The following is a 26,957-nucleotide window of genomic DNA, read 5'->3' on the forward strand; positions in this document are numbered from 1 at the left end:
TCTCTACGGCCTCATTGTTAAGATTGTTTTCAGAGTGCATATTGAAGATCAGCTTCTCACTGTAGTTCTAATAATTTTGTTTTGGAATTAGAAGAATAAATTCTGGTAAATTAAAATGTGATTAATATACAGAAATGGAATATGTATTAAATTTTTCATTTTATTTTCTATGTGGGCATCTTAAAATGTTATGATCCCAGTGATCTGATGTCCATTACCACATAAGTGGGATTGCTACAGTAAACTCGCTGAATATTTTTCCATTAAAAAAAGCATACTATATTAGTTCATCCAATTCAAGGACAGAAAGTGGTACTTCGAGCTGAATGCTACCGCATGTAGCATCTTGGGACTTTTTTTTTTTTTTTTTTTTAATCTGTTTTTTGGCTTTCCTATCAGCAGTAACACCCTAGAGCATTCAAAACAGTACAGATTCTTGACCATCTTGAGGAATACCTAGGATTCATATCACATATTTCTGTTATTCCTAATACAGCTCAGATTTTCAAAGGAATCTTCCACAGAAGTACACCATGATCAAACACATCATGGAATGATAATGAGGATGGTGGCTATGAAATCATAACCTTAATTGTAAAGGCTTAATATCCTAGCAAATGAAGGAAAAAAAAAGTGTCCTTTTCCTTCACCATCCCCTAAATTCCCTGTTTTGGCATGTCTTTAATTCTGATCTTCTATGTCTCCTTCTGACTTCACAACTTGGCAGGAGTAAACTGGGTAAGGATTTGTACGTGACATTAAAAGCATCAGATGTAGTGACATCAGATGACAAATGGATCAGATCTGCTAGGTGAATCAACCCTTTAAGATTTGAGTCAGATCTGAATAAAGGAGTTGGGGGCAGTGGGAGTGGGGGAAAAAAGGCAGGATCCATTCTAACATTCCAAAGGCATTGGTTTCTAAATGTTTTCTTCTTCATAAAACCTTCCAATAACTATTAATTTTGTAAAATGTTCTCATACACTCAAAAACAATTTAAATATCATAAAATTTGGTATTTAAGAAAGAAATACAGATTGTTAAAAGATACATAAAAAGCTTCTTCAGAGCAGGTAGAACCATCCCCACCCAAGCCTGGAAGACTGTAGTATGTAAAACCAGAAGGCAAGAAACCTCATGCTCAAAATGAGATTATGTGCCTGTGTAGACTCTAGCGCTGGGATGGTTAAGAGTGGGTTCTTCCTGGCAGGGGCAGAAATCACATAAGCCTGTGGTGCCTGACAGAGGACCTGCTGTGCTACCTTCGTCCCCAGGACACCTATTGGCACGTGTCTTGCCCGGGCAGGGGTGTCCTTCTCCCTTGTGCCTGACAAAGCCTCCCCTGCACCCAGGGGCCTCCTCCTCCGAAGGACGGCTCCGTGTTTCTCCGTGTTTCATGGCGACAAATAGCTCCCAGGCAACTGCCCTGGAGGCAAGGCTCCGCACCCATGCTCGGAAGGGCTTGGCCTGCTGCCACCCTGCAGCAGCCCATCCCTTGCCCTCTGCCAGGGCCTCTGGGGCAGGAGGAGGCGGCGAGGCCGGTTTGGGGCGCCCTGGGCCTGCTGCGATATGGCCGCCCTCCAGGAATCACGCCAGCCCGCCCGGCGCTGTGAACGGCCGGAGGAGGAAGTCCTTTCTCAACAGCTTTTGGCTTAAAACTCAGGGACTTCACACAGCCCCGCTTCAACCCGCTCCGGCCCTCGGCTCTCGGCCGCACGCAGCCCGCGCCGCCCCACCACCCGCGGCCGGCCCGCTCCCTCCCGCCGCGGACTACGCTTCCCAGCGGCCCCCGCGCCGCGAGGGGGCGGGGCGGGGCCGGCGTGGCGCGCGCGCGCCGGGCGCCGTTGCCACCCTGGGGGCGGGCGGCGGGGGCGCGGCGGCCAATGGGCTCGCGCGATGGTGGGAGGTGGGCGCCGGGGCGGGCGGGCCGCCTCGGGGCTCCTCGCAGTGCGGGAATTTCGGACGGGGCGCACGGAGCGGCGCGCGGGGCCTCGGCGGCTGAGGAGGTATTTGAAGCCGGCGGCTGCTTTGGGGTTCCCCCCTTCCCATTTTTCCTTTTGTTTTTAAGGAGCTGAGTTTGTGGGGACTCCCCTCCGGCCGCCGTGAGTCCCCGGCCCTGCCGGCGGGCTGCGCCCGGGCTTCCCCGCTCCTCGCTGTGGCGTCCTCCTCGCTGAGGAGGCTTGCGATGCCGCTGAGGCCCGTGCCAGCCCCGTCCCTCCCTTTCGGCTGCTGCTGGCGTGCCTTGGCGTGGGGGAGACTCTTTCCCTGCCCCTCCGCCACCCGTGGGGTGGAGGCTGAGGCGAGGGGATCCTCCTGGGTGGAGGGAGGAGACAGGCGTGTAAGAGCTCTCGGAGTTTCGCCCTCTAGGTCTGCACCCACCCGCGTGGGCCCTTGGCTCTAAAGCTGCCTTTGGTGGCAGCTGCCAAAGTTGCCTTTCTTCGTGTCCCTTAGTACTAAGGTGAGGAGGAGAAAAAGATATGATGTGTTAGTGGTAGGTTTGTCACTTGCAGGGACGTCCTGGGGTGGCCAACAACTGAAACACCCCGGTTGGTTGGGAGGCCCTACAGAATTTTGTCTTTATGTAAGCATAATGTTCTTTTAACTACAAAACTACCTACCACAAATAATAATGATAATAAAAAACCCTGCAGTTTCTGAAGCTGGGCTTGCCCATCATGTAAGAAAAACTGGGCTAAGCTAGTTTTTTTTATATCAGTGGCTGTGTTTTCTTCACTTCCTGTTTCTCACCCTTTGCCTTTCTTCTTTTAGAGATTGTCCAGTTGCAGGCAGATTAAATCCCATTGCCTTCTTTGATTTTCAGTTTGTGCTTAAACCTTTTATTAGTTTGTGGACACCTTTTGTTATTAGCGAGAACACAGAAGCTTTAGGGAAGCTTCTTACAATTATTACTGTGTTAGACCACAATTACTATTGTGCTAAAAGACTTTGGCAACTTGTGCCCTCCCTCTGTGGGAATAAGCTGTCCACTTCATTCTCAAGGATAATCCCTCAATTAGGTAGGATTTGTAATGAATTTTATACAGTATACTGAAATATCAGAAAGCCTCTTGAGTTAAGAGTCTTACTCACGTGCATGGGTCCTCAATGGTAGTTTAGAGATGAGGTGATTTGAAGTGATAGATGATATGACATCTTATAAAGCTCACTGTGTGAGCTCACCTGTTATTGCAAGAATTAACTGAGTGATGCTTAAGAATTTGAGGAGAATCTTAAGTATTGTAAGAAGAAAAAAAAATTGGTTGTGGATAAGACCCTTTAAAATAAAATCAAAATCAATTAGTAATGCAGTGATTTCACTGCTTCCTATCTCTGCAAAAGCTGTGTTTTGAAGTTCTAAAAGAAGTCATCTTGGTCAAGACAAGATATTCAGTTTGACCACAGTGATGCTATTGTAATTGTTCTAATAAATTGTGGTCCATCAACGTACATTTATTTGTTTTGTCTAAGTTTTCTTATTTCCTAGGGGAAAGCACCCTAACCCTTTCCCCAATAAGTAGCATCATTTGTCAACTGTTCTAATCTCTAGGAATGGAGATTATTCTCCATGGTCTATAGACAAGGTAAAGACTTCTTGGATAAATTGGATGTTACGTGACTCTTCTATTTACTTCCATTGATACTTCGTTGGGTATTTTTTTTGTGTTTCCTCTTGCAAAACAGTTCAAAAGTATTCACAGGTCTTATGAAATCAAGTTATTGTTAATCAAGTCAGGTTGTTTCCCTTCTCCCTCCCTGCGGAAAGATGTTTTGTTTTCATTTCCCTTTTTGCAGGAGACATAAAGGTCTTGCTATGACAGATGAAACAGTATTGATGGCCTGTAGATTTTTAGGTCTTCCTGGGACTACCTATTCATGAAGAGGAGCACAGGTCACCAGCATGCCTTCTCTGTGTTGAAAAAAGATCCTGCTGAGATAAAGAACCATAAAAATGACAATTTCTAGAAAATAAAAGACCAAGATCAGAAAGAAACTCATCATTCTGACTTGCCACACAGCAGAAATAATTTCTTCAAGATAAATTTGATTTATATTAATTTCAGAGTTTTATTGAGAATGGAAGCCAGCACAAATTGAGAAGTGGCTATTCATGTTTATTCTAAGAGTTCAAGTGTAGCTAGAGTAGCAGCCATTGCAGAGAGCATTTGTAAAGATAACACCACTAATGACACTATTGATGCAAAATTTGTCTACATATCAAAAGCACAGCATATTCACTTTCTTCCAAGATGCAATATTAGGGAGAAGGAAGAGAAATAACCTTTGTAGTGCTAAAGAGACTTTTGGAGAGAGTTTAAGCAAATAGACTTACGTTATTCATACTTGTTCATAGAAAAGTCTTTGTTTACAGCATATTGTGGCCATATAAAATGCTGCTATTTACAGTCATACACCTTGAAAATTGTTCTTGTCAGATACCTCTAGCTAAGCAGGGTCAGGTCTGTTTGATACTTGAATGATAGTGTAGTACTTGATACCCATGGCAATCTGTTTCCAAGGACTTCAGTGTGGTTTGCAAGCACTAATAAATTAAGCCTCACAACACCTGTGAAATAGAAAATATTTCAAATTACTGATGGGGAGAGGAAATTGAGAGGCCTGAAAGGTGAAGGTGAGTTTTGATGTAAATGTCAAATTCAGGACTCTCCTGACTCTAATTCTATGCTTAACTGCAAGACCATTCTTTTTTTCAGACTCTGAAATTCTGGATGAAAAAGCTACAGTGCTGCAAAAAATTCTGTTCAGCAGGTGACCCTCGTAGTCTTTATTAACTTGCTCTCTCACATCACCACATTGAGACAACAGGAGAGAAGTGATTCCCTCTCATTTCAAGAACACATGGACTGAATTTTTATTTTAAAAATAAAAAATATGAGTGGTACTGTCTTATGGAGTAGATGACTTTATTGGAGCTGTGGAAAGTACAGTAGATGGTGCTACATCATGTTGATTCATAAGTTTCTTGACAAACCACTCATATTTGCTAGATCATAAGTTGAAACACATGCATGGAATGATAAAATTTGTACTAAAAGGTCATTGCCTTTTATCATTCTTTCAGTCTTATACTTTCATGTAAAATTTTTTGCAGTCTGCAGGTATTTCTGATTTGTAGCAGTAAAATGTTTTTGAAGTGATTTTATCTAAATAAATGCAGTCTGTGCCTGTTGCTCAAGTAATTCCGTAGATAACGGCTTTTTTGCAGGAGTGAATGCCTAGTCTCGTGCATGCTGCCCATTGAAAGCGATCAGTGTTTGGCACCTATGGCCTACTGATAGTTTGACCAACTTGTAAGTAGGCTGAGTGCCATCTTAACAGATGGGCATGAATATAGACAGCCAAGAAACCATGTATGTGTATCTTGTGTATTTGTTAAGGGCAGGATTCCCAGCTGGGGACATTCAAACTTATGTCCACTTTGAATTTTTGCTTTTATGGATAAAGGAATGTCTTTTTTCTTTCTTTCTTTTTCTTCTTCTTCTTCTTTTTTTTTTTTTTTTTTTTTTTTTTTTGATTAAATACCTCCAGGCATATAATTATTGACCACATTAAACAAGAAAAAAAAAAAAAAGAAGGAGATACCAGCTCCTTTTTTAGTACTCTAATGGAGCTATTTTAAGTAAACTTAATTCCCTTTTAAGCAAGTCTGTCATCAACAGACTGACCATGAATGGCAAAGATGTGAAATATATCTGTAGTTTTGTTTCTCTGGCTTGCTAGTTTTATTTGGAAAGCAAATACAAATTTTACTTTTCTCGTTTGCTGCTCTACAGGTGTGTTTTTGACTTAAGACAAAGCTCAGTTGGCTGATTATGTTGCATCTTCTGGACATTTTTATAGCATTATGCACCCAAAATAGATACAGAAGTTGCACAGTATTGTAACATTAATTGAGCTCTGGTGCTACAAAGCACTATTCAAGATTATAGAAGAGGGTAAGGTGAAATTACTTAAAAACAAAACTGATTTCAGTCGTTATTCCTCTTGTACCAGCATGCTTGTAAGCGCCCATGCACCAGTCCAAAGAGTCTGCCCAGAACTGAGGTACTTAATCCTGGCCAGGTCAGTTGGACAGATACGCGTATCTGTAACACGGAGGTCAAGTGATTCAGTTTGTCAAGTCTTTCTCATGTCTCTTACATTGTTATTAACTTGGAGACGATATGCTCGTTTTGTATTCAGACTCATTTTTGTAACCTTTAATAGCTGAGGGTGATTGTGATCTTTTGTGCCTCCATCCTGTCCCATGTATGCGTCATCAGAAAACATTGATGATTTTTACGCTGTCCTGAGTGCAGTCAGTTTTTGGGCTCCAGACTTCTTCATCTTCTTGCCACCATCATCTCTCATGACTTCAGTCTGTTCGCTGTTCTGATCTGGGTGTCCTGAGAAGCAGCTTATAGATACGTTGTGATCTTGATGGCCTGCTATTCTAAGTGATATCAACACACTGTGCCTTCTGGTGCTTCCACATCATTGTGATCCTGTTGGTACCATCTGAGCTGAACTAGCTGAAATTCATTTTGTGTTTGGAAGTCTCATATCTTTCCCATTAAAAGTTTGGAGGAAGATCCTTCCTCTAAGAGTGGATTTCACCTTGAATGCAAAAAAGACACAGAGGTGTAAAGAGGAGTTCCTTAAAGACAGACTGAAAGCTATAGGTAAAGTTAGCCTTTTTAAGTGTAGAATGTCAAAACTGTATCTTGATTAAAACATCTTGTTTTGTGAAAATGAGGAAGCTTGTGCCATGTACTTTTTGATAAATACTGGTTTCTTCCTGTAATATGCATATTTCATAATATTCTTTGTTGCAATTATTCATTTAGCCACCATGAATATTCAGATGTTGTTCTGTGACATTAAGATACTTCTCTCATATTAACAAGGACCTGGAAAAATAAAACTTTTATGTGGCATGGAATTTAATACCACCTCTTCTATGTTTATTCCTATGCTAAATGACCATAAGGAACTAGCTGCAGGCTTTGCTGTATTAAGTATAAGTTGAGAAACTCCTGTGTGGTACTCTCTTCAAAAGTTAGGTGAGAAGTATAATTTGAGGAACAGGAATTCTTGAAGATACGACTCAGAAAAGGGGTCTATGGGCAGAGGACTATTCTTGGAGGTGCTGTCATAATTGCATGATTTTTTGTTTGGAAAATTAAGAAAGTCCTGGAAGAACATTAGAACTATAAGAAGAAAACTGATATTAAGCAACTGCATTTCACTGAGAGTTATTCTATCAAATAGCTAGACTAATGGGGGAAAAAAGATACTTTGCTATATAGAAATTTCCTCAATTGTGTATTATTTTTAAAACTGCTTCCCTCTTTCCCAAGAAAAAAAGCAGTCTCGTCCCCCACTCCCAACACACTAGTCAGATTTTTAGAAAGTAACTTTCATCTATATAAGGTAGACAAAAAGATCAACTCTTTGTAGAACAAATCATGAAGTTCTTCATGTGCACAGATCCGGTACACTCTTTACCATGTCATGGCCAAGTATTCAGTAAGTTCTTTTACTGAATCAAAAGCTGGCTCTTATTCCAGTGCTAGGGGAAAATATACATACATACATACATATATATATATGTGGGTGTGTTTATACATACATATATATATATATATATATATATATGTATATAAAATCAAAATGAGATCCAGCCTGGAGAAGGACATGCATGTTGGGTTCTGGTGAGCCATTATGTTATTTCCAAAAATATTCTTGATGTAATACCTGAGATTAGGAGGTTGGCATGACTAATAACTTTCACATCATGATCTCAAAATGGATTGTTATGTACTAATATGTTAATAAACTGCTAAATGCTGTCCTGAGAACAATAAGCAGGCATTCAGTTTTGTTGGGTGCAGTTGTACAAGGGGAAAAATTAATTAACAGTGTGACTAATTTAATATTTTTTCTGAAATTATGACAACTAAGAGGAATCTTTGAGAAATGTTGAGATTTACTCTTTTTTGGTATAATTATTAATACCTTTCCTTATTTTTATTTAAGCCTTGGACCATATGAAATTTCAAAACTAAGAAAATTTTACTCCAAGAAAACTGATGAGCTTAATTTCATTAGTTTACTCTAGATTATATCTATATAAATTAGATCTATAATTGGTTGTGATTGATTGATTACAATAGATTTTGTGATTTTTCTAAAGTATAATAAGACTTCTAATAGATTTCTCTTGTGAAGATTTTTGCTCTAAGAAGTTTTTCTTATGCCTGAAAAATTACTTGTTTTTCACTTTGAATTCATGCAAATGAAATTACTTATGATATTTCCTTTAAGGTATTTTTATAGTAACAAATTAAAACTTAATCCATATTTCTTACGTGGAAATTTGTCGTAAGCAAAAGCAAGCATAAAAAACTGGTGTATGAAATAGGGTGAAAATAATTCTGTTCAACATGTAACATATGCTTTTTTAATTTTTCTCCCAGCCTCAAGTAAAAATGCCTTATATGAAGAAGACTTCTGGAAAAAGAGCTCCTGCAAAGAGGAAACTTGCTGAAGAGTTTGGTGTAGGAGAGGTTCTTGCAGATACAACCAAAAAAGAATGGAAATTAGGTGTCTCTATAGGGCAAGGAGGCTTTGGACGCCTATATCTTGGTAAGTTTTCTTATTTTTGATAAAATTTTAAAATGGAGAGTTATAAAGGCAGAGTGTCTTTAGTTGAGCTGTTTGAATAGAACTATAGCTTCATTCACTTCCTTGGAAAAAATTGAGAGGAGTGGACAAATGCTCATTGAAGAGCAACACTGTGGCTGCAGTTATCAATATGTTATTTCAGAATGGTAGTTCATTTTTCTTAATGATTTCAGTTAAGTCTTTATGCTTTGCAAACCATACTCTTTCTTGTTAATATTTTTAAATGTTTGTAGGCAGATTTTGTAATTCTCATATTCTTGCATTGTTGCTTTAACTTCTCAGTCATGCATTTCTAAAGTAAATTGTGAAAGATGCCTGATATTGAGAGCAATAGGATTGAAATATCCCCATGTTGCCTTGGTGGTGTTTCAGTTCTGATTTTCATTGACCTATGGTTAACAGTGAAAGGATAATTCAGTACTTATTTAAATTTCTTCTTTGGTATGGCTGAAAGAAGCAATATTTGCATGAGTATCTCACAAATTCTGAACTGAACGTGTCTAAACACATTTTTATGCAAGCTATAGATCAGCCATCAAAAAACAGCTGTTGACTTATGTGCTGCTTTTGACTTTTTCATTGCATTCTGAACTTCTGACATAAGTCATAAACTTTATTATGCAACCAATATTCAGAACAAATTGAAATTTTGGACCTTACTGTTTAATGCATAAGCACACATCTTGCTTTGTGAAGTTGTGTGTTGAATTTGAGGAAAACTTCTTTTAATGCATAGTTTTCCATACTTAGAATAAGAATAGCTGTTTTTTGAACAGATGAACAAAGAAGAAAGATCTTGAGACTACCTCAGGGTATCAAAAGGACTTCCTGCTTTACCTCTAGTAATTTTCCAAGGAATTTGAAGGGATGAAATTTAAGGTGACCATGTTAATAAGGGTGTTTTAACAACATGTTTATGTTCTTCGTCCCCCGGTTGAGACAGTTGCATGGAATGCATACTTATTTTTTTTATATATATATATAAAAAAGAAAACAAAACACAAGCAATCATTTAGTAATCCATCCTACTTCCAAATACACTATATACTTACAGCACATTATATATATATATATATACATATATATATATATATATATGTATACACACTTTATATACTTACAAGCATTGATGGGTTAAGAACCATTCTAAAGACAGACAGGACCGGTGGGCTGCTTATTGCCGAAGCATTCCTCTACTAACTCAATCTTGCTCACTGAGCTTCTAAATTTACTGAGACTGGAGTTCACTCAAATCACGTTATTCCTTGTGTTAAGAATTCCTGCTTTGTTCAAGCCAAAGCTTGTGCTCTCTGGTTTCTTATCCATCATTTGTGCAAAGCCATGTCCCTGATTCTTTCCATACTTGGTACTTGCCTAACTTGATGCCCTCTCTACTTGCATCTCTGTGAAAGCCATCTGTTGATTAGTACCAACAGAAAGTCACTTTTGGATATGTGACATGGCAAAATAGTAGAGAGGATCTCTTTTTCTTCATATCCAAAACTCTGCACATTCATCACAGTCTTTAGAAATGAAAGAAATGTTATTGTCTAGAAAAAAGATACTGAATAATAAAGTTTTTTGTTTAGTGAACTGCCTGTTCTCTTCAATCAGAAGGGAGAATGTGAGACCACATCAATGTTGAATAGTCTTGCAAGATAGAATGTTTCTCTTATCAAGGTCTAATATGCTGATACATATGTTCACGGCAGTGCGTAATTACCCTATCATTTGGTAGTCCATGCTGCATAGCAAGGAGGTGTATGTTTTGTTTCCGTTCATACTACTAATAAACACTTCCTTTTAAACAGCTGATGTTAATTCTTCAAAGCTGGTTGGCAGTGATGCACCTTATGTTGTAAAAGTGGTAAGAGAACATTTGAATCTTTATTTCAGAATTTGAAAATGTTTGGTCTAGAATAGTGTGTGTAATTTAAAGCATCCTCTCACTAAAAATAATGCAATTAGATAGTGTGTATTTTGTCAAAGTGTACTCTGTTTAAGTTTATACATGAAAATCAGTGTGGTGGTGCACAGAAAGTCTGCTGAGATTTAGGACCCTGGTATATGAAGGTGGATGATGGAAAGTTGGTGGTGTTGAAAGAAGATTGAAGTGGTTCAATTCTGTTTCATTTGCTGTTTGCTGTAAACAACTCAAGTATCACAAAATGAATGAAATCTAGATAGCTTTTGACAAATTTCTGTAATTCAACAGTGAGTCTGTGTGAACTGTTGTTCGCCACTGGATGTTGGTAAGCTGACAGATGGCTTGGGAGTTGAAACAGCAAAACTTTGATTCCCAAGGTTCACACAGATAAAATCATTTAAATGTTTTACCATAAACCACAAACATACTTCAGATTTCTACTGAATAAAAATAGTATTGACGTGTAATTTTTTAACCTAATGATTAGATAGAAGAAAAAGCTTTGTTGATAGTCCCTTTTCTAGCTGATGTCAGTAAAGCAATAAGATCTTTTTATTAGTTGGCAATAAAGTATTGTTTTAAGTCTTAAAAGTTAACCTAATTTGGGTGAAATTTTATTTTTCTAAGGTAAATGTATAAAATTATTTTTCTTAAATTTTACTTGATTATTTTGAATAGATACTAGTATTATATATGGTTCCCTGGTAAAATCTTTAGATTTTATTATCTGGTAGATCTAGACAATTAATTATCTTGATACTGTTCTAGTCCCATGACAAAAGCAGGTAGCATAAAATTTTATGAGAACTTAAGAATGTGAAAAAGTAGTTCTGCACAGTTCAGAAGCCCTATGGTTTCATCTTTTGTTTATTAAACTGTATAGCAGTACTGAAATGTATTGCTGTAATAGTTTGTTGTTTATGTAAGTATGTTGATACTCTTAACCTTTTTTCCCCAAACTAAAAGATCAGACTAATTTGGAGTGAAAAACATTTTACTTAGTATGTGTCTTTAATCTTTATATTTAGAACTGCTTGCTACAGGGAAATTCTAGAATAATGTTTTTTATACTGCTTCAATAGCCCAAAAAACTGTTAGTGAAGACCCGCTTCTGGAAATGTTGTCACTTGCTGAAACACAACACTATTCATGATGCAAGTGCCAAACTAACACACTTTCTGCAACACCATACTGCTCCCTTAGATGTGTGTGGGCAGCAATTACACAAAGATCAGGAGCCCCAGCTCCTGTAGCTTTTGCATGGGGGGCGATGCAACTTGCCCTGTCTGAGGCAGGGGGTGCCTCTATTAGTGGCAAATAACAGATATTCAGGTTATCAGCAGTGGTTTGCTTCCAAGAGGTAGTAGCTCCTAAGTGCTTGGCTCTTGCTTGAATTCAGTCTGACCAGGAAGCAGAACCCTTTGACTTTCGTGGAAGAATCCAGCTTAACTTCTTTGGAATATTGTCGGATATGTTATTTTACTGGTGTGCACAGTTGCCATCTTCCTCTTTCCTCCAGCTTCAAATTGTTTCTCTTCCAGTTCATCAGCTTCTTCTCCTCTTTGGGCTCTGATTGTAAGAGCTGTCACAACATCTTTTGGATTGTTTTTATGTAAGATTCACTTTGTTACAGCAATTTGTAAATATCCCCATTGCAAACCTACCCCATGACTACTCACTTTGGATTTGTATTTTATAATTATGCGTTCAGGGCAACAAAGTGTAGCCCAGTTGTTGTGCTGCCCTCACAAATGACCTATAATGTTCTACATCTCTACAGCATAGTACAATGCAACTACAAATAAAGGCCTATTTTCTGATGCTCTGGGTGATTCCTAGTTGTTCCATCAGCTGAAGCAAAGTTGTTAACAGCTTTGAACAATTATTAACGTTTAACAAAATACGTGCTCGTATCGTAATGTTCTTCAAATTAAGCTATTAAAGCGAATGGAAATTGGCTTAGTCTTTGACATATCCTCATACTACTGATGCCTAAGCAGTATAAAATGAATCAGTTTTTCTTTATGTATAAAGAAACACTTTTAACATGTGGACCTTTCAGATGTCATTGGGCAGGAGTGGATAGAGTTTAATAACACTTTGTTAAACTACTGACTGAAAAAGATCAGAGTTCTTAAAATATTACTTGAGGGAATTAGTTGAGTTTTGACATGTACTCCATAATCTCTTTCATTATGATATGTTTTCTAATTAGACTTTAATATCAATTTTGCAAACCATGTTTAGAATGACTCTGAGTGTAAAACTGTGAAAATTTGAACTCTTCTTAGTTTTAGTGTATTATAAGTTGACTAGCATGGCAAATACTGGACATCATTACGTTAGCTTTTTTAACATATCACATGCATTTATTTACCGGTATGTAGAATTAACTGTGTTATGAGGAAACGTAACTGTAGCTGATGCTGAGTTCTATTTTGTGTTTAATCAACTATCTAGCCTCTCAAGTGTGAAAAGATACCAGATTTTCAATGTTTGCTGTGACCAGAGAAAGATTTTTTTTTTCAGCCCATAGAAATGTTTTCAGATAACTTATTTAAAAATGAATATTTTACGGTTTTTAGCAACTGCACATTCTTGCAGAGTTTTAGTAACAGAATATCATTCATCACATCTATGTAAGTTGAATCAAAATCATATGTATAACTTATGTTGTAATTAATTTAGAGTATTAATTGATTTTGCTCTACAGAAAGAGATGATTACATTAGCTATCTGGTATATCTGCAGTATAAGATTTCACCTTCTACCTTGTATTTGTAATCTGCATATAACTAGTCTGTTGTCCGTGGTGGATCAATAAAATAACTGGAAGTTGTTATGGATGTACCCATGTTTCTGGGCATAGATTAGTGGGTGTAGTTCTTTTTCTGCAGGTTCTTGGCTTAATACTGGTCTGAACAAATACTGCGGTCTATTCCACAAAGAGGATCTGGAAGACTGTTATCTTGGCTCCGTTGTTTTTTTTTCAGGGCAATTTTACTGCAGGAAGTGAGGTTGAGATGGGTGGTAACATTCCACTGCAATGTCTAGGCCTATCAGTGGTGCTGAAGCTGATATCTGGTCTTATTCGGACTGGTTTTCCTACTCTGCCTCTGAACCAATAAGTCAGATTCATATTAAAGGCCACATTCATCAGTGGGCTTGATCTTGCATTGCTTCATTAGTGTCAGATAGCAGCAAACCCATATTAACTGAGCAGTGTATTCTGGCATTTAACAATTTTTTGGATCATTGCATCTACATTTAAAAGTTACAATTAAAATGGTTTGAGATTATATATCTTGAAACTTTTGCTAATACATGATTGCATTCTCTCTGGGTTTCTTTACCAGTAATCACTTACCTGTTTTTTGTTTGACGTTTAAACCCTGGGATATTCCAAAATAGGTATTTCCATTGAAATGGAATGAGCTTGGACATATATGAGTGACTGTAGCGTAAAATAAGTTGCTGAAACTTATCTCAGAATCAATTACTTTAAAATTGAAAAATTTGAGAGTTGAAATCACAATCTCTCTTTTTTTTTTTTTTTTTTTTTTTTCTCTACACTGACTTCTGGAAGTGTGCAGTTAAGGCACGTTCTCACTTGCAATTCTTATAGTATTTCAGGGCTTTGATGTTTTCAAACATTTTACTTGGAATATATACTGCAGATTTACCCATAGAAAATGGAATCAAAGTATCTTATGTTAGCGTAAACACAAGGTAGATGCTTAAGTCAAAATGCATTTTTTATAATTCAGTTTAAGAGAAATTGTGAAATCCTCTGTAATTTTTGCTGTGATCAACTAATGTGTAAAGGGGACAAATGCCTTATGTTCAGTAAGAATTTAACTTTCATTAATATTTTTCCATCAAATGAATTCATATGTTATTTTAGGATTACTAAAATCTACTAGATTTGGTGCAATTCAGCTTTAATTGGGAAAATCTAGGATGATGAGTGTTGTGTAATATTCTCTGCAAAACTGTTGCTGTCAGTTATTGATATTTCTATACTCCTCGGTTAATTTGTTATTCTTTGATCTTTTGTTACGGGAAAGAATTTTTTGATACCCTTAACGCTAAGCAATTTTTATAAAATAACTGCTTAGTCATCCTTATTTTATAAAGGGAACACACTCAGCATTGAGTAGAGCACAGGAGGGAGAGTATGCTTTTACAGAGGGAACATTACATTTTGTGAGCTTTTAATAATTGTTAGTTACTAACACAGCAGTTCTTAACTGATTTTAAATTGTCTTGAAGGAACCCAGCCAGAATGGACCTCTTTTTACTGAGTTAAAGTTCTACATGCGAGCTGCTAAGCCAGATGAAAGTAAGCAGTCTATTAAAATGTTTTTTAATGAACTACAACATTTGGGAAAATAAAGCCTACAGGAATAAGGTGGACCTTTAAAAGGAATCCTTTTAGGTCATTTTTGAAAGTTTTTTTTAAATGATGAAAATCCATTTCAGACATGTAGTAAAATCAAGGTTTTGGGGTAAAATGTTCTTAATAACTGTGTTAATGATACTATATATTTTAGCTGTCCCTATAAAGGATGCGTCACCTACTTACCAGTAGAGTTTGCATACTATTTTCCATAAAATGGCAATTAGCTTACATTTGTGGAGAAACTGTAAGTGATATGAGTATTGCCTTTTATATAAGTCTCTACTGATACGGATTCATGAACTTGCCTTTATTTGTATTTTTAGTTCAGAAGTGGACTAAGTCCCACAAACTGAAATATTTAGGTGTCCCAAGATATTGGGGTTCTGGCTTGCATGAAAAAAGTGGAAACAGGTAAATATATCTGTTGTTGACACATACTGGGATTTATTCAATCCACAACTACTATTCCTTTTTAGCCGAATCTGGTTTATAAGACATATTTTCCACCTATCTTCATGTTGTTCATTTTGACGTTGCAAAGTTTCATTTTTATAATACTGTATAAGGAGTAGACGCATGCTATCTGTATTCTGCTTGTTGCTCCATATTTGTCTTGTGTTCTTACTTAATGTTTGTCTCAAACATCATTGTAAAACGGTAACTACACATCAGTGGTTTAGAAACTCTTAATTCCTGAATTAAAGTCAACTTTTAATGTAGGTGTCTTTGACTGTATATGACTACCTTTAAAGTTTTTCCTTTTTAATTATTCTGGCATGACGTGCAGTTAAGAGTGTCTTAACTCATGCATAGAAAGGATTTAGTACTCTCTTTACACCTGTTTGATTTTCTCTAGGGATAGCTTTTTGACTTAATCTGTGAGCTAGAATAATTGCTAGTCTCAGGTTAAATTTGTCTTGAGTTTAAGGATACTTTTTAGTATTGTTTGATATTGCAAAAGATTTTTGTTATTAGTATTGAGTGGTATGCATGTTTATGTATTGGTCCTGATTTCCCAGTGGACTTCTCTATATACTTATGCTGCAAAGAAATTTTACTAGTTCTCCTGCACCTTACAGCAGGACAGGCTTTTTGTATGGGCCGATGAATAGGGTAGTTAGTGTGTATGGCCTAGTGTGCTTTGTTTCGATACCTCGTCAAATTTGAAATTAATCTCATGTATTAATTCTGAGAGGCAAAAGTAAATGTATTTTTTTTTTTTTTTAAAAAAAAACTTTTTCCAGGTAAGCTTTTTGTTGTATTTATTGTTTAGTGTATGAGACTCTTGCACTAATAGAGCTACTATGAGCTCTTACACTAATAGAATGAATTTGACTGTAGTAATGAGTATCAAAACATCTAAGTGATTTTTTTTAGTAAGTTGAAAGAAAGATTAGAGAAATCAACTTTTAAAAGTGACTATGTTAAGTTATTCAGTCATTTTTAAAGCCAAGAATATATTTTCATAAGCCATTGATACTTGTTTCGTCCTATGTTGAATTATAACACAGATGTCTTCCCATGTGGGTTGTTGCTTTTGTATTGCATAACTAGCCTGGCAAAAAGAGCAGGTCTTTTGATGGACAAATTTTTGACAAACAGATGTAAAGGAAATAAGAGTTGAAATGCAATATAAAAAATGTCAAGTATATTCCATATATTTTTTTTCTCTGTGCCTGAAGTTTATCTGCTGAGAGAGATCTTTTCTTTTGTAGTTTGTGTAATGAACATAAAATAATTTGCTAAATACAAGTCAGTAACTTTTTGTTGTTTCTTTTTGTGAATTTAGCTACCGGTTTATGATAATGGACAGGTTTGGGAGAGATCTTCAGAAGATATATGAAGAGAATGCAAAGCGATTTGCCCACAAAACTGTTCTACAATTAGGTCTGAGAATAGTAAGTTTAAAAAAGAATCTTATAGTCTAACTTCTTCATGTAAGCCTATTAAATTGCACTTTTATGCTGAATACAGGTCCTCTGCTGGTTGGAGTTGAGTACTGCACTTATGACTATATTTTGTTTTATTAGCTTGATATTCTGGAATATATCCATGAACATGAATATGTGCATGGAGACATCAAGGCCTCAAATCTTCTTCTGAGTTACAAGAACCCTAATCAGGTATTTCTGATGCATTTTTTTTCTCATGTTTTAAACTTTTCTTCAAAAACAGAGGTGCTTTGAACCTGTGAAATCTAGCAGAAGCTCATTTTTAAAAATGTATATAGTAACATTATTTCTGCTTGACATTTATATCTAGTTAATATTCTACATTTTTAATGCAGTTTGCTGGACAGTTTTTCAAATTGACTATTTGCCCTAAGTAATATTCTAGGGAAATTGTCATGATTAAAAAAAATTGACTTTCAATAGATATTTGCAGGTGGAAGCTTAAAATTATATAGTACACCAGTAAATTATGTTTGCCTGTCTATGTTGTTCCTTCATTACTTTGTTCAAGAAATCCATCAGGTAAATGTTCTGTTATTTGGAAAAATTGGTCTTTAAAGTGTTGATTGTTCTGCCTGATTTATAGAACTCTTTCATTTTCCTGCATTTTTAACTGTCTTTACTATTCCAAAAGTGTATATTAGAGTTCAAGAATTGTGTATGTCTTGTCCAAATATTTTAGCTTATTAAATGAGTAAAATAATGTCAGTTCTCTTAAAGTAACTGTGGTATTAGTGAGGAGTAGTAGTAGTAGGTATGGTCATTATACAGTGCTATTTAGAAGTTTAGTGTTCAAACAGAACAATTGAATTCAGGGAAGGTAGGACAGTAAGTCTATTTATAATTCTGTATGAACATTGAGTCTTTTTCTTATTGTATGTAATCTTACTGGTAATAATTGAATAATTTGCTGTATGTGGCCCCTGCATTAGCAGGAAGTGACTTCCAGAACAGACTGCTCTGTGGAAAATGACAAACGCTATGTGATGTGTTGTTTTCAACTTGTATGTAGTAATCTCAGTAAAGCTTTGAGAAAGGATCATTTAATTTGAAAAATTGACAATTTATAATTCTTTTTAAGATGTATGAGAACATATTTCAATAATAACATATGAGTTGAGAGTTGATTCTGTTTATGTTTTGTATTTGTAGTTCTTTAATCTTTGAGTTCTGTGTGGAAATTATTAGGTATACTTGGTGGATTATGGGCTTGCCTACCGATACTGTCCTGAAGGAGTTCACAAAGTATATAAAGAAGATCCTAAAAGGTGTCATGATGGAACTATTGAATACACCAGTATTGATGCACACAAGGGTGTGGGTAAGGATGGGAAAACTTTTGTTGTTGGTGACAAGCATTTGTGTGTCCTTTTAAAAATAAATGTAGAAGATTTATTTACTGTACTATGTTTGTAAACAGCTAAGTTTGAGTCTACAATAATATTTTTTACCCTCTCTGTGAACTATGTTGGCGTGGTTTTTTTTGCTACATTTATTGGCTTTTGCTTTGATATTAATATACTATATTTTTAGTCCAAATTTCTTTCATAATTTCCTTAATTTATGAAGACTATTTAAGATACTTGGTGTATTGCTTTTTAATGTATAAGTAGAAATGGAATATTGCTTGACAAAAAAAATAAGCCGTGTTTTTAGTGGATAAATAGTTCCCATTATCAATGTTAAGATTGTTTCTTTGTGACAAAGATGTACAATATGCTTCATTTTGTTTATAAATTAGTTTTTAGGTGATGTTTTAACAAAACTATTATTTTGTAATTAAGCCTGTAGTCACTGAACATCAAAAGGCAACAAGTGAGAATATATTGAATGTGAAAGCATCAGGACTTTATCTAAATGAACATTGAGGATTCGTAGTGAACATCAATTTTTTCTTCATTATTGAAATTTTGTTTAATTAGCAGCAAAATATAAAAGCATATCTTGCAAAAATGTCAGTGTTGAAGATTAATATTTTCTTGAGTGTGAATTGTGTAAAACTGACTGAACAAAGATGGCTTGATTAGCCCACTTATCCTTTAAAAGAGTAATCTATAGTCAAAATCTGCATGGAGTCTTTTTGGCAAGACCTAGGGATGTGGTATTTTACTGTACTCGGTTTTTGGGCCACATGAAATATATCAGTGTTGCAGAATAATTATTTCGGGAATCGGGGCTTCAGCACTGTTACTTTCTTCTTTTTTTTTTAAATAGAAGAGGGGAAGTAAAACTGTTTTGAACAGAAAGTCAATCATTTTGCTAACAAGCTCTATTTTTTTCACGATCTAGCTACTTAAAAAGATTCACAAATTGGGATAACTGCAGCATGTCATATCCTTGAGTGGAAGAGAGAGATTGGTAAAGGACTTAAATGAAGTTACCCTTCTAGTTGTAGGAGCAAAATTTTTCCCTTCCTTGCTTTCACACTTAAAGGAAACAAAGAAAAAAAAAATCATCAGATACAGTAGTTTTACATTGTCAGCATTGACTTTCTACTGTCTTGCCACATTTACAAGTTTTAACAGTTGTTAAAATGTGGGTTTTTTTCATCTGCTCTTACAATTCTTGTTCTTTATGTGTATGTATATTTAGCTCCATCAAGACGTGGTGACCTGGAGATCTTAGGTTACTGTATGATTCATTGGCTTAGTGGCCATCTACCATGGGAGGATAATTTGAAAGATCCAAACTTTGTCAGAGACTCAAAAATCAGGTGAGAAGCTCCTTGTATTATTTTTCTTTTGAAATCGAAAATAGAAATGAAAATGTTTTATTGTATGTATCTTTTAGTGTATTCCCTTTTGACAAGTAGAGTATTGTAGTGTGTACCCTCCAGTTTCCCTTCATCATGTCCCATGTACTCTAGGTTTACCATTGAACTTTGTTTAGTTAAACTCTTCCAGGTTTCCTCTAGCTGTCATCATCTCGGATGTGTAAGATGGTTATTTATGCTACAGTACTGTTTTAGAATACCACTGTGGTAATACCACACAGCACTCTTTATCAGGGTGGAGATGACCATTAGTCCTGCTGTGCAGAAGGTGAAACAGTAGCACAGGTTCTAAGTAACCTTTGTAGAATTGTACCCTGAAGTCTGTGGCAGAGTGCAGAGCTAAAGTTGGATCCTCAAATTTTTTGACCATTGTCCCAGCTAGATATCTACTAATGTGGGTTTAGGTAGGTTTTTCTTTTTGTTGTTGTTGTTTTTTGTTCTGTTCCCTTCCCTGACCCTCAAACCTCTCTTTTCAGATACTCAATATCAAGAAAACTGTCCCAGCACATCAGTTTCTGTCTCATTCACAAGTATTTGTTATCTGGTTCCTTCTCTCTACTTCTAACTGTAGTTATTGATTTGGCAGGGAAGCTGCTCTGAATAATATCAATTTGAGAGAGAGTCCTCTAGCAGGCAGTGATGAGGTATGTGGTATGTGAGAGTTTAAACTACAACATTTCTTTTCCTTCAGTCTTCTAGTTGCTTGCTTTTGTAAGAACCAAAAACTGCTGAACAAAAGCCTGTCTTGATTCAGATAGTCTGTCTGGCATTCATTAGGTTCTCAAAGGCACTGCACAAATAAAAATTCACTCCTGTAGAAAGTCAAACTAAAGGTTCATCTACCAGTGTTTTCTGCTTCTGGCAGTGGCCCAAACCAGCTACTTAGGAAGTGTGTCAGAATAGGGCAAGTATTCAAAACTGGAAAGAAATAATATTTTTGAATAATTTTGTTTTTCAGATGTAGAGATAATATTTCGGATTTGATGGACAGATGTTTTCCAGGGAAAAATAAACCAGGTAAGAGGAGCTATTTTAAATAGTAATACTTCAAGTTTTATACTGCTTGGTAAGTGTTCTTAAATTGTTTTAATGTTCTAATGTTTTAATATTTTAATGTTGTTTTCCTTATTAACCCCGCCCCCCATCAAGCTGTTTGGGTGCCATCATCAAATTGTAGAACGCTTTAGAGATAAGGTAGAAGTTCTGAAGTGCAAATTTACACGGAGTAAGTTGAGTGAGTTTGTGCAGAGGGGGGCTGCATTACTTTGAATTCAAATAAAAGCAGATGAATTCAGTTGCTGCAAAAGATGAGGACATTATCAGCAACTTTTTCTGAGATGTGTGTCAAGAATGGTATTCCATTTATTACCTCTGCAAGTCCCTCTTGGTTATCGGAGTTTACATCTTTTTTTTCTTTTTACTTTTCTCATCAAAAACAAAGTGGCACTGATTAGGATTTTGAGTAGTAATAGTTTATAGCCAAAAGGAAAAGACTCTATGAACTGCAGTGATTGTGTTACCTTTGATTAGAAGACAGAATTATGTATTTGCAAACATGAAATGTGTAAGTCAATTTTCACAGCTGAATTTTTGCATTTTAAAATATAAAGTAATGCAAACTTGAATTACAGAGGAGTGTTTCTATTTGGCATTGGTGATTTGTTGAGCGGATTTTATCTTAAAGCTCTGATTCTGGTAGAAACACACTTTATTTGGAATATAAACTTTAATATTTTGTTGTTTTCAGCTGTTCCTGGTGGTTAGTAAATGATTTTCTCTCTCAAGTGCCGATTACATGATTTTTCAGTGTCCAGATTTGTTTTCTGTGTTGTATTTATCTACATTGCTTTCTTTAACTGAGGAGGTGCTTAGATGACATTTGCATTTTCTTTTCAACGTTTTAAAATATAGGCATAAGAAATACTGTGTAAATAAGGATTCATTGGTAAAGATTAGCCTATTCTGTTTTTTATGACTGACTGTTTCCTTTGTTACAATAAATGTATAAGAAACAGTGATGCTGTTATCACTGGGTAATGAACCTTGGTATCATTTTTTTCCTAAAATGTGTTAATAATGAAGTCATAATTATGAGTTTATAAGTAACCGTTTCAAAAAGATTATATATGTAGTGCATGCATAAAAAGGCTAATGATTAAAATGTTTTCAAAATAATTAATTTGAGGTACAATTTTTTTTTTTAGATGAAATAGCCAAATATATGGAAAAGGTGAAGCTACTGAGCTATGAAGAGAAACCTGTATATCAGCATTTCCGGGAAATACTTCTGCAAGGCCTCAAGGCCATTGGGCAAAGAGATGACGGAGTACTTGACTTTGGCTTTTTAGAGAATGGAGACTTGCAAACAAAACCCTTGCAAAAGGTTTTTATTTTAAAATTTTATGTCAGCATAAATGCATTTTTGAACTAAGTAAAAGAATTAGAGGGCTATCAGAAGTAGGTGTTATAGCTACATCAAATAAGAAAAAAGTAAATAGCCAAATGTTTATTTGCTTAAGTCTTAGTCATATATGTTATTATCTTCACAGATTGTCATGAGAGCTTACTACAGAATGATGTTTGTAGGTGTACTTTCATAATAAATAATAAATAGTACCTTTGGTAACAGAACACATATTGCGTTGTAGTGACATTTGAGCAGGTGAACATTCAGTTAATTTTCTGATCTTTTTCAAAATTCTAAAACTCTCCAGATGGACCAAAATCCATGTAAGGTAAAATAAGTCTTACTGTTTTCTTATCTGTTTCCTTTCCATGACTAGTTCAAAGTTTACTCTTAAATACATATCTTTATGCCAAGTATTTGGTACTGGAATTCCGTATTGAATTCAGTTATATGGTATGTTATTTATGAACCTTAATTATAAAGGTATTTTATTCCTTGTACGTAAGAAGTCTTTAAATTCGGTTGCACACTTGAATGCGGCATGAGAACTTTTCTAGTTAGGGAAGTAGTATATTAAAATGGTTTATAATAACAATAAAAATGGAGAAATAGGGGAATAATAAATATTATCTTGCACAAATAAATTTGTTCATTTATTTGTGCTTGTTAATTGCAAATGGGCAACTTAGTTCCTCTGGCATAAACTAGGGAGCTGAGAATTATGATATAGCTAATAGTACAAGAATTCTATCTGCCTAGTGATATGATCAGCTATATGTAAAAGATAGACAAAGAAATACCAAACAGAAACAAAAATTATAAGACCATAGAATATTTGAAGTATTATACCTCTAGGTTTTCTCAGTTCTTTTTGTCTAGAAAGTAGTACTCTGGTTAAAACTCTGTGCTTGTGGTCTTTATACTAATATTTTCTGCTGAATCAAATATAGGCAGTCCAAAAGGAGAGTTTAATGGCATAAACTTCTCTCTCTCCCTATTCCCCTCCCCCCCATAATGGAACTACATGGCTTGAGAGCTGTGTTTTGGAGAAAATGTTTTTGATGTTTGGCTGGCTTCTTTGCTGAATAACTTGGCATGCTGCAGAGCCAGCATCCGTGACCTTTCATGTCCTTGTCCAGCAGAGATGCCTGATGCACATTTCCAAAGGAATAAAACTTCAAAAATCTTATTTCTTTAGCTTCTTTCAGTTAAAACCATTCCCAAAGGGTAGGATAATTCTTCTGTATAGATTCTTATGTGTTAGCATCAATTAGGACTTTCTACATTGAGTTTGTTTTCACTGTGTGGCACCACATAAATGGTCAGCTTGGTCAGTTGTCACAAATATGTTTAAGCACTTAAATAAAATAATAGCTGGTGTTGATTGTTTTGAGTAATTGTTTTCAGTAGTCCATTTCATACCATAGTGGTACTTCATGCTAGTTATGGCTGAAGTATCCAGGCAGAATAAGATCAGTTGCTTGAAATTGGTTGATGTAGTCTGTTTGCTTTTGACAAAATAGCAGATCAGAGGACTCTTACTTTTATGCCTAGTAAGGCATACATACTTTTATGCCTAGGCCTACTTTTCTAGGCCTACGGCTGTGGGTGTAGGCTAGAGTAGAAGAATGGATTGCCAGGGTTATATCTTGGACTTCTGCTCAAGAATAAGTAGAATGAAGGTCCTCTCCAAGTAGTCCGTCTTCCCAGAATGTGTGTTTGGGAAGTGATATTCTCAACCAGGATGCTGCTAGGTTATTCTTCCAGAAGGTATTGTGCATTAGTGAGAGGCTAGGAGAATTGGAAGATGATTTGTTAGCTGGGGGTCAAGAGAGAACTGGACTAGAGAATAGGTAGGCATTTAGATTCACAGAGGAAAAAAGTGTTATGCTAATTAAAAAATGTGTATGTCTTCCACTGTGACAATAAGCTTGACTTACTGATGACTCAGTATTTTAAAAATAGACTCTGAGTTCCAAACTTTGTTAAACTGCTTTCCACAGGTAGAATGTGCCATTGATCAGTAGCATCTTACCTCTGAAAGCCAGTATCTTCTAGCACATACTGAATTTTTTTGACATACTTAATGTCTAATTTGGAAAAGAAAAATGCAGCCTGGCATTCACCTTTGAGCAGATCCTGACCTCTGGGAGAGAGGATTTATGGCATTTCTTCTGTGCTGATCTTTTAATCATGACAGTTCTTAAGACACCCGCCCTTATATTCCTTGGGGGCAATCTACCATAATACCCACCTTTCTTCAAACAGTGTTACTCAGTGTTGTGAAGTTACTGTTTCATAACTAGAAGAGAGTATTTTTAGCTTCAGTTCAAATAAATTATTGCAATGTAAGATTCTCTGGTGCACTTAGCTCATATAGCTAATTTAGCAGTGATGCTGCATATAAGCATGGTAGTTGTAGAATCTCAGTCACTCTCCTATATTGATACCCAGCTTAAACTCACAGATGCTTGCTATATTAAAATTTTTTTTCTGTGTATCATGACTCAAGTTTCCCCAGATATATAACTTAAGGAAAACCAGCCCAAAATTCTACTGGAGTTTTTCATTTCTGTGTAATGCTTACATTTCAGCATGTGCGTGGTATTTTGTAACAGTTATAGCAAAACAAGAAGCTACCAGTGTCATTCGTTGAAGGCAGTATTTGGAACTCTTGATTAAATTATTTAAAGCAAGAGCCACTCTTTTCCTCTTTTTCTTTTTTTTCTTTTTCTTTCTTTCTTTTTTTGTTTTTTTTAATGCTGAGTACACTAACACCAATTACCAGTTGCTGGGAAATATTAGGAGTGTACTAAACTGGAGAAATACAGATTTTAGTGATTTGTAGCTCCTTCTAATGTTCAGCTTCAGATGCGCAGGTGTTGCTTTTGTCAGATGAATGCTGCCTGATTTCTATTGCTATGTAATTCACCTGCATCAAGATTAAGAAACCACTTTTTATTAAATAAGCTTGGAAACAAGATAAATGTATTTTGCTTTTGTGTAGCATATATTGGATATCTGTTTTTATGACAAGCGTTTAAAATCCTTTCTAGGACAATTGGGAGGAATGCATTATCTCTCATATAAAGGCAGTACAGCGCTGAAATAGTCCTCCTTAATTTTGGTCAGAATGAACAAAAGTGTCTGTGTTTATTCCTGCCTAATGCATCACAAATCTGCTGACATGCTAACCTTGGAGTCTTGGCTGGCGGTAATCAGGCCTGTGCACCGGCAGGAAAGATGTACCTAATGCACTCCATCAGTGCAGTTTGCATATGGAAGTTCTCACAGGGGAGCTGCCCTGTGCCAGCTGAGGGTTACCTGCCCACTGCAGTTATTGTATGTAATTATCGAACCAATCTGTTCAGCCCAGCAGGGTTTAGATGGTAATCATGAAGCAACACTTTGGAAAAGAAAGATGTAATGCACTCTCCCCTTCTCTCGTGAGCTATGTGAAGTTGTAACCACTTTTAAAGCTGTGTTAGTAAAGCAGTACAGTCTTCCACAATTAAAAAAAAATGGAAAAGAAAGGTAAACTCTTCCAGTGCTCATCAAAGTTATCATCTCTGTGTCTCTGATACAGATATAAGACAATTCATCCTTTGCAAAAGTAACATGGTTTTAAAAAAAATCTTTCTATAACCACCTTAAGAATACTTTAGAATAGTAGCATTAATTGTAATACACAGATAATAACAGTTCTATCCATTTAGAGGTTTTAAGATAATGTACCTTGAATAGAATTCAACTTTTCCAAGTACCTCTCAACCCATAGTTGCTATTAGAAAAAATAATAATGTACTGTCAGTGGGTGTTAGCTACTCTTAAGCTATGCAAAGAAATCCTTAAGAAGCATGGGTTCAGATAAACTGAAAATTAATGAGGTGTAATTGCTTAAAAAGAAAAAAGCAATTAAAAATCAACTTTGGGTAAAGTGTTTTTTCTGTGTTAACATTTTTCAGATTGATCCTTTTGTAACAGTTATTTAAAGTAAATAAAAATAGGTTTGATCATAAAAAACTAGTGTTTTCCTATGCTAAAATATAGTCTTAAACTGATGTATTGACAGAAGAACTGAACTTCTAAATTGGCTATTTCCTAGCATTAGTAACTTTTGCATTAATATGTGATTCATTTTTCTCTACAAATGGAGATGTTTTATAATACATGAAGAAATAATTCTTAAAATTAAGGAGTATCTTATGTAGATGTGTTCTACTTTGTGTGGCCTTTCCTGCTCTTGAGTTCAATTACCGTTTTCCTTTATAGAAAAAAAGGAAGACAGCAGCTGCAACTGATGAGAGCACTGAAGCAGAAATGGAAGATGTAGGAAGTCCACAAAAAAAGAAACCTACTTCTTCCAGTAAGTCAAAAGACCATCCTCACAGACACATGTGATTCTTTTTCTCTAGCAGTTGAAATGCTTTTGTCTTTCATATTTTCTTTTTACATTACCTTTAATACCAAAATATTCAAACTTTCTATGTATATATTCTCTCTAGTTATATGCTACATAAAGCTGGTAGAAATGTTAGCTGATAAAAGTTGGTAGTTGCACCCTGTCCCTTTGCTATTATTTATTCTCCCTTCCATTCTTATTTTTCTCCTCTCCTGTCTTGTCCAATTCAATGTCAGAAAATGTCGACTCCTCAGGATCTCTTCATCACAGTGTGTTACAGGCAGAGGCTAGCAGCAGCTGCTTACAAGAGTGAGTGTATTTAAAGTCAAGGAAGGATTAGCTATAAGGATAGACCGTGCTGAAGATAAGTTTTTAAATAATTTGGTACAAGTGGCAGAGCGGACAGTAT

General features: G+C 35.9%; 1 protein-coding gene across 2 annotated transcripts in view; it reads left to right on the forward strand.

The window, feature by feature from the left end:
* Positions 1-1,925: 1,925 nt before the first annotated feature.
* The window catches only part of VRK1 (VRK serine/threonine kinase 1), a 34,980-nt gene continuing 9,948 nt past the window's right edge, over positions 1,926-26,957 (forward strand). For both annotated transcript variants that reach the window (XM_062577085.1, XM_062577086.1), the window contains exons 1-12: positions 1,926-2,006; positions 8,478-8,646; positions 10,497-10,552; positions 14,885-14,954; positions 15,338-15,425; positions 16,804-16,912; positions 17,045-17,137; positions 18,155-18,287; positions 19,559-19,679; positions 20,698-20,756; positions 21,944-22,122; positions 26,419-26,512. In XM_062577085.1, coding sequence (XP_062433069.1) covers positions 8,490-8,646; positions 10,497-10,552; positions 14,885-14,954; positions 15,338-15,425; positions 16,804-16,912; positions 17,045-17,137; positions 18,155-18,287; positions 19,559-19,679; positions 20,698-20,756; positions 21,944-22,122; positions 26,419-26,512 — 1,159 coding nt within the window. In that variant the 5' untranslated portion in view covers positions 1,926-2,006; positions 8,478-8,489. The remainder of the gene's footprint in view (positions 2,007-8,477; positions 8,647-10,496; positions 10,553-14,884; positions 14,955-15,337; positions 15,426-16,803; positions 16,913-17,044; positions 17,138-18,154; positions 18,288-19,558; positions 19,680-20,697; positions 20,757-21,943; positions 22,123-26,418; positions 26,513-26,957) is intronic.

This window comes from Rhea pennata, chromosome 5, assembly GCF_028389875.1.
Source record: "Rhea pennata isolate bPtePen1 chromosome 5, bPtePen1.pri, whole genome shotgun sequence".
Taxonomy (NCBI): Eukaryota; Metazoa; Chordata; class Aves; order Rheiformes; family Rheidae; genus Rhea; species Rhea pennata.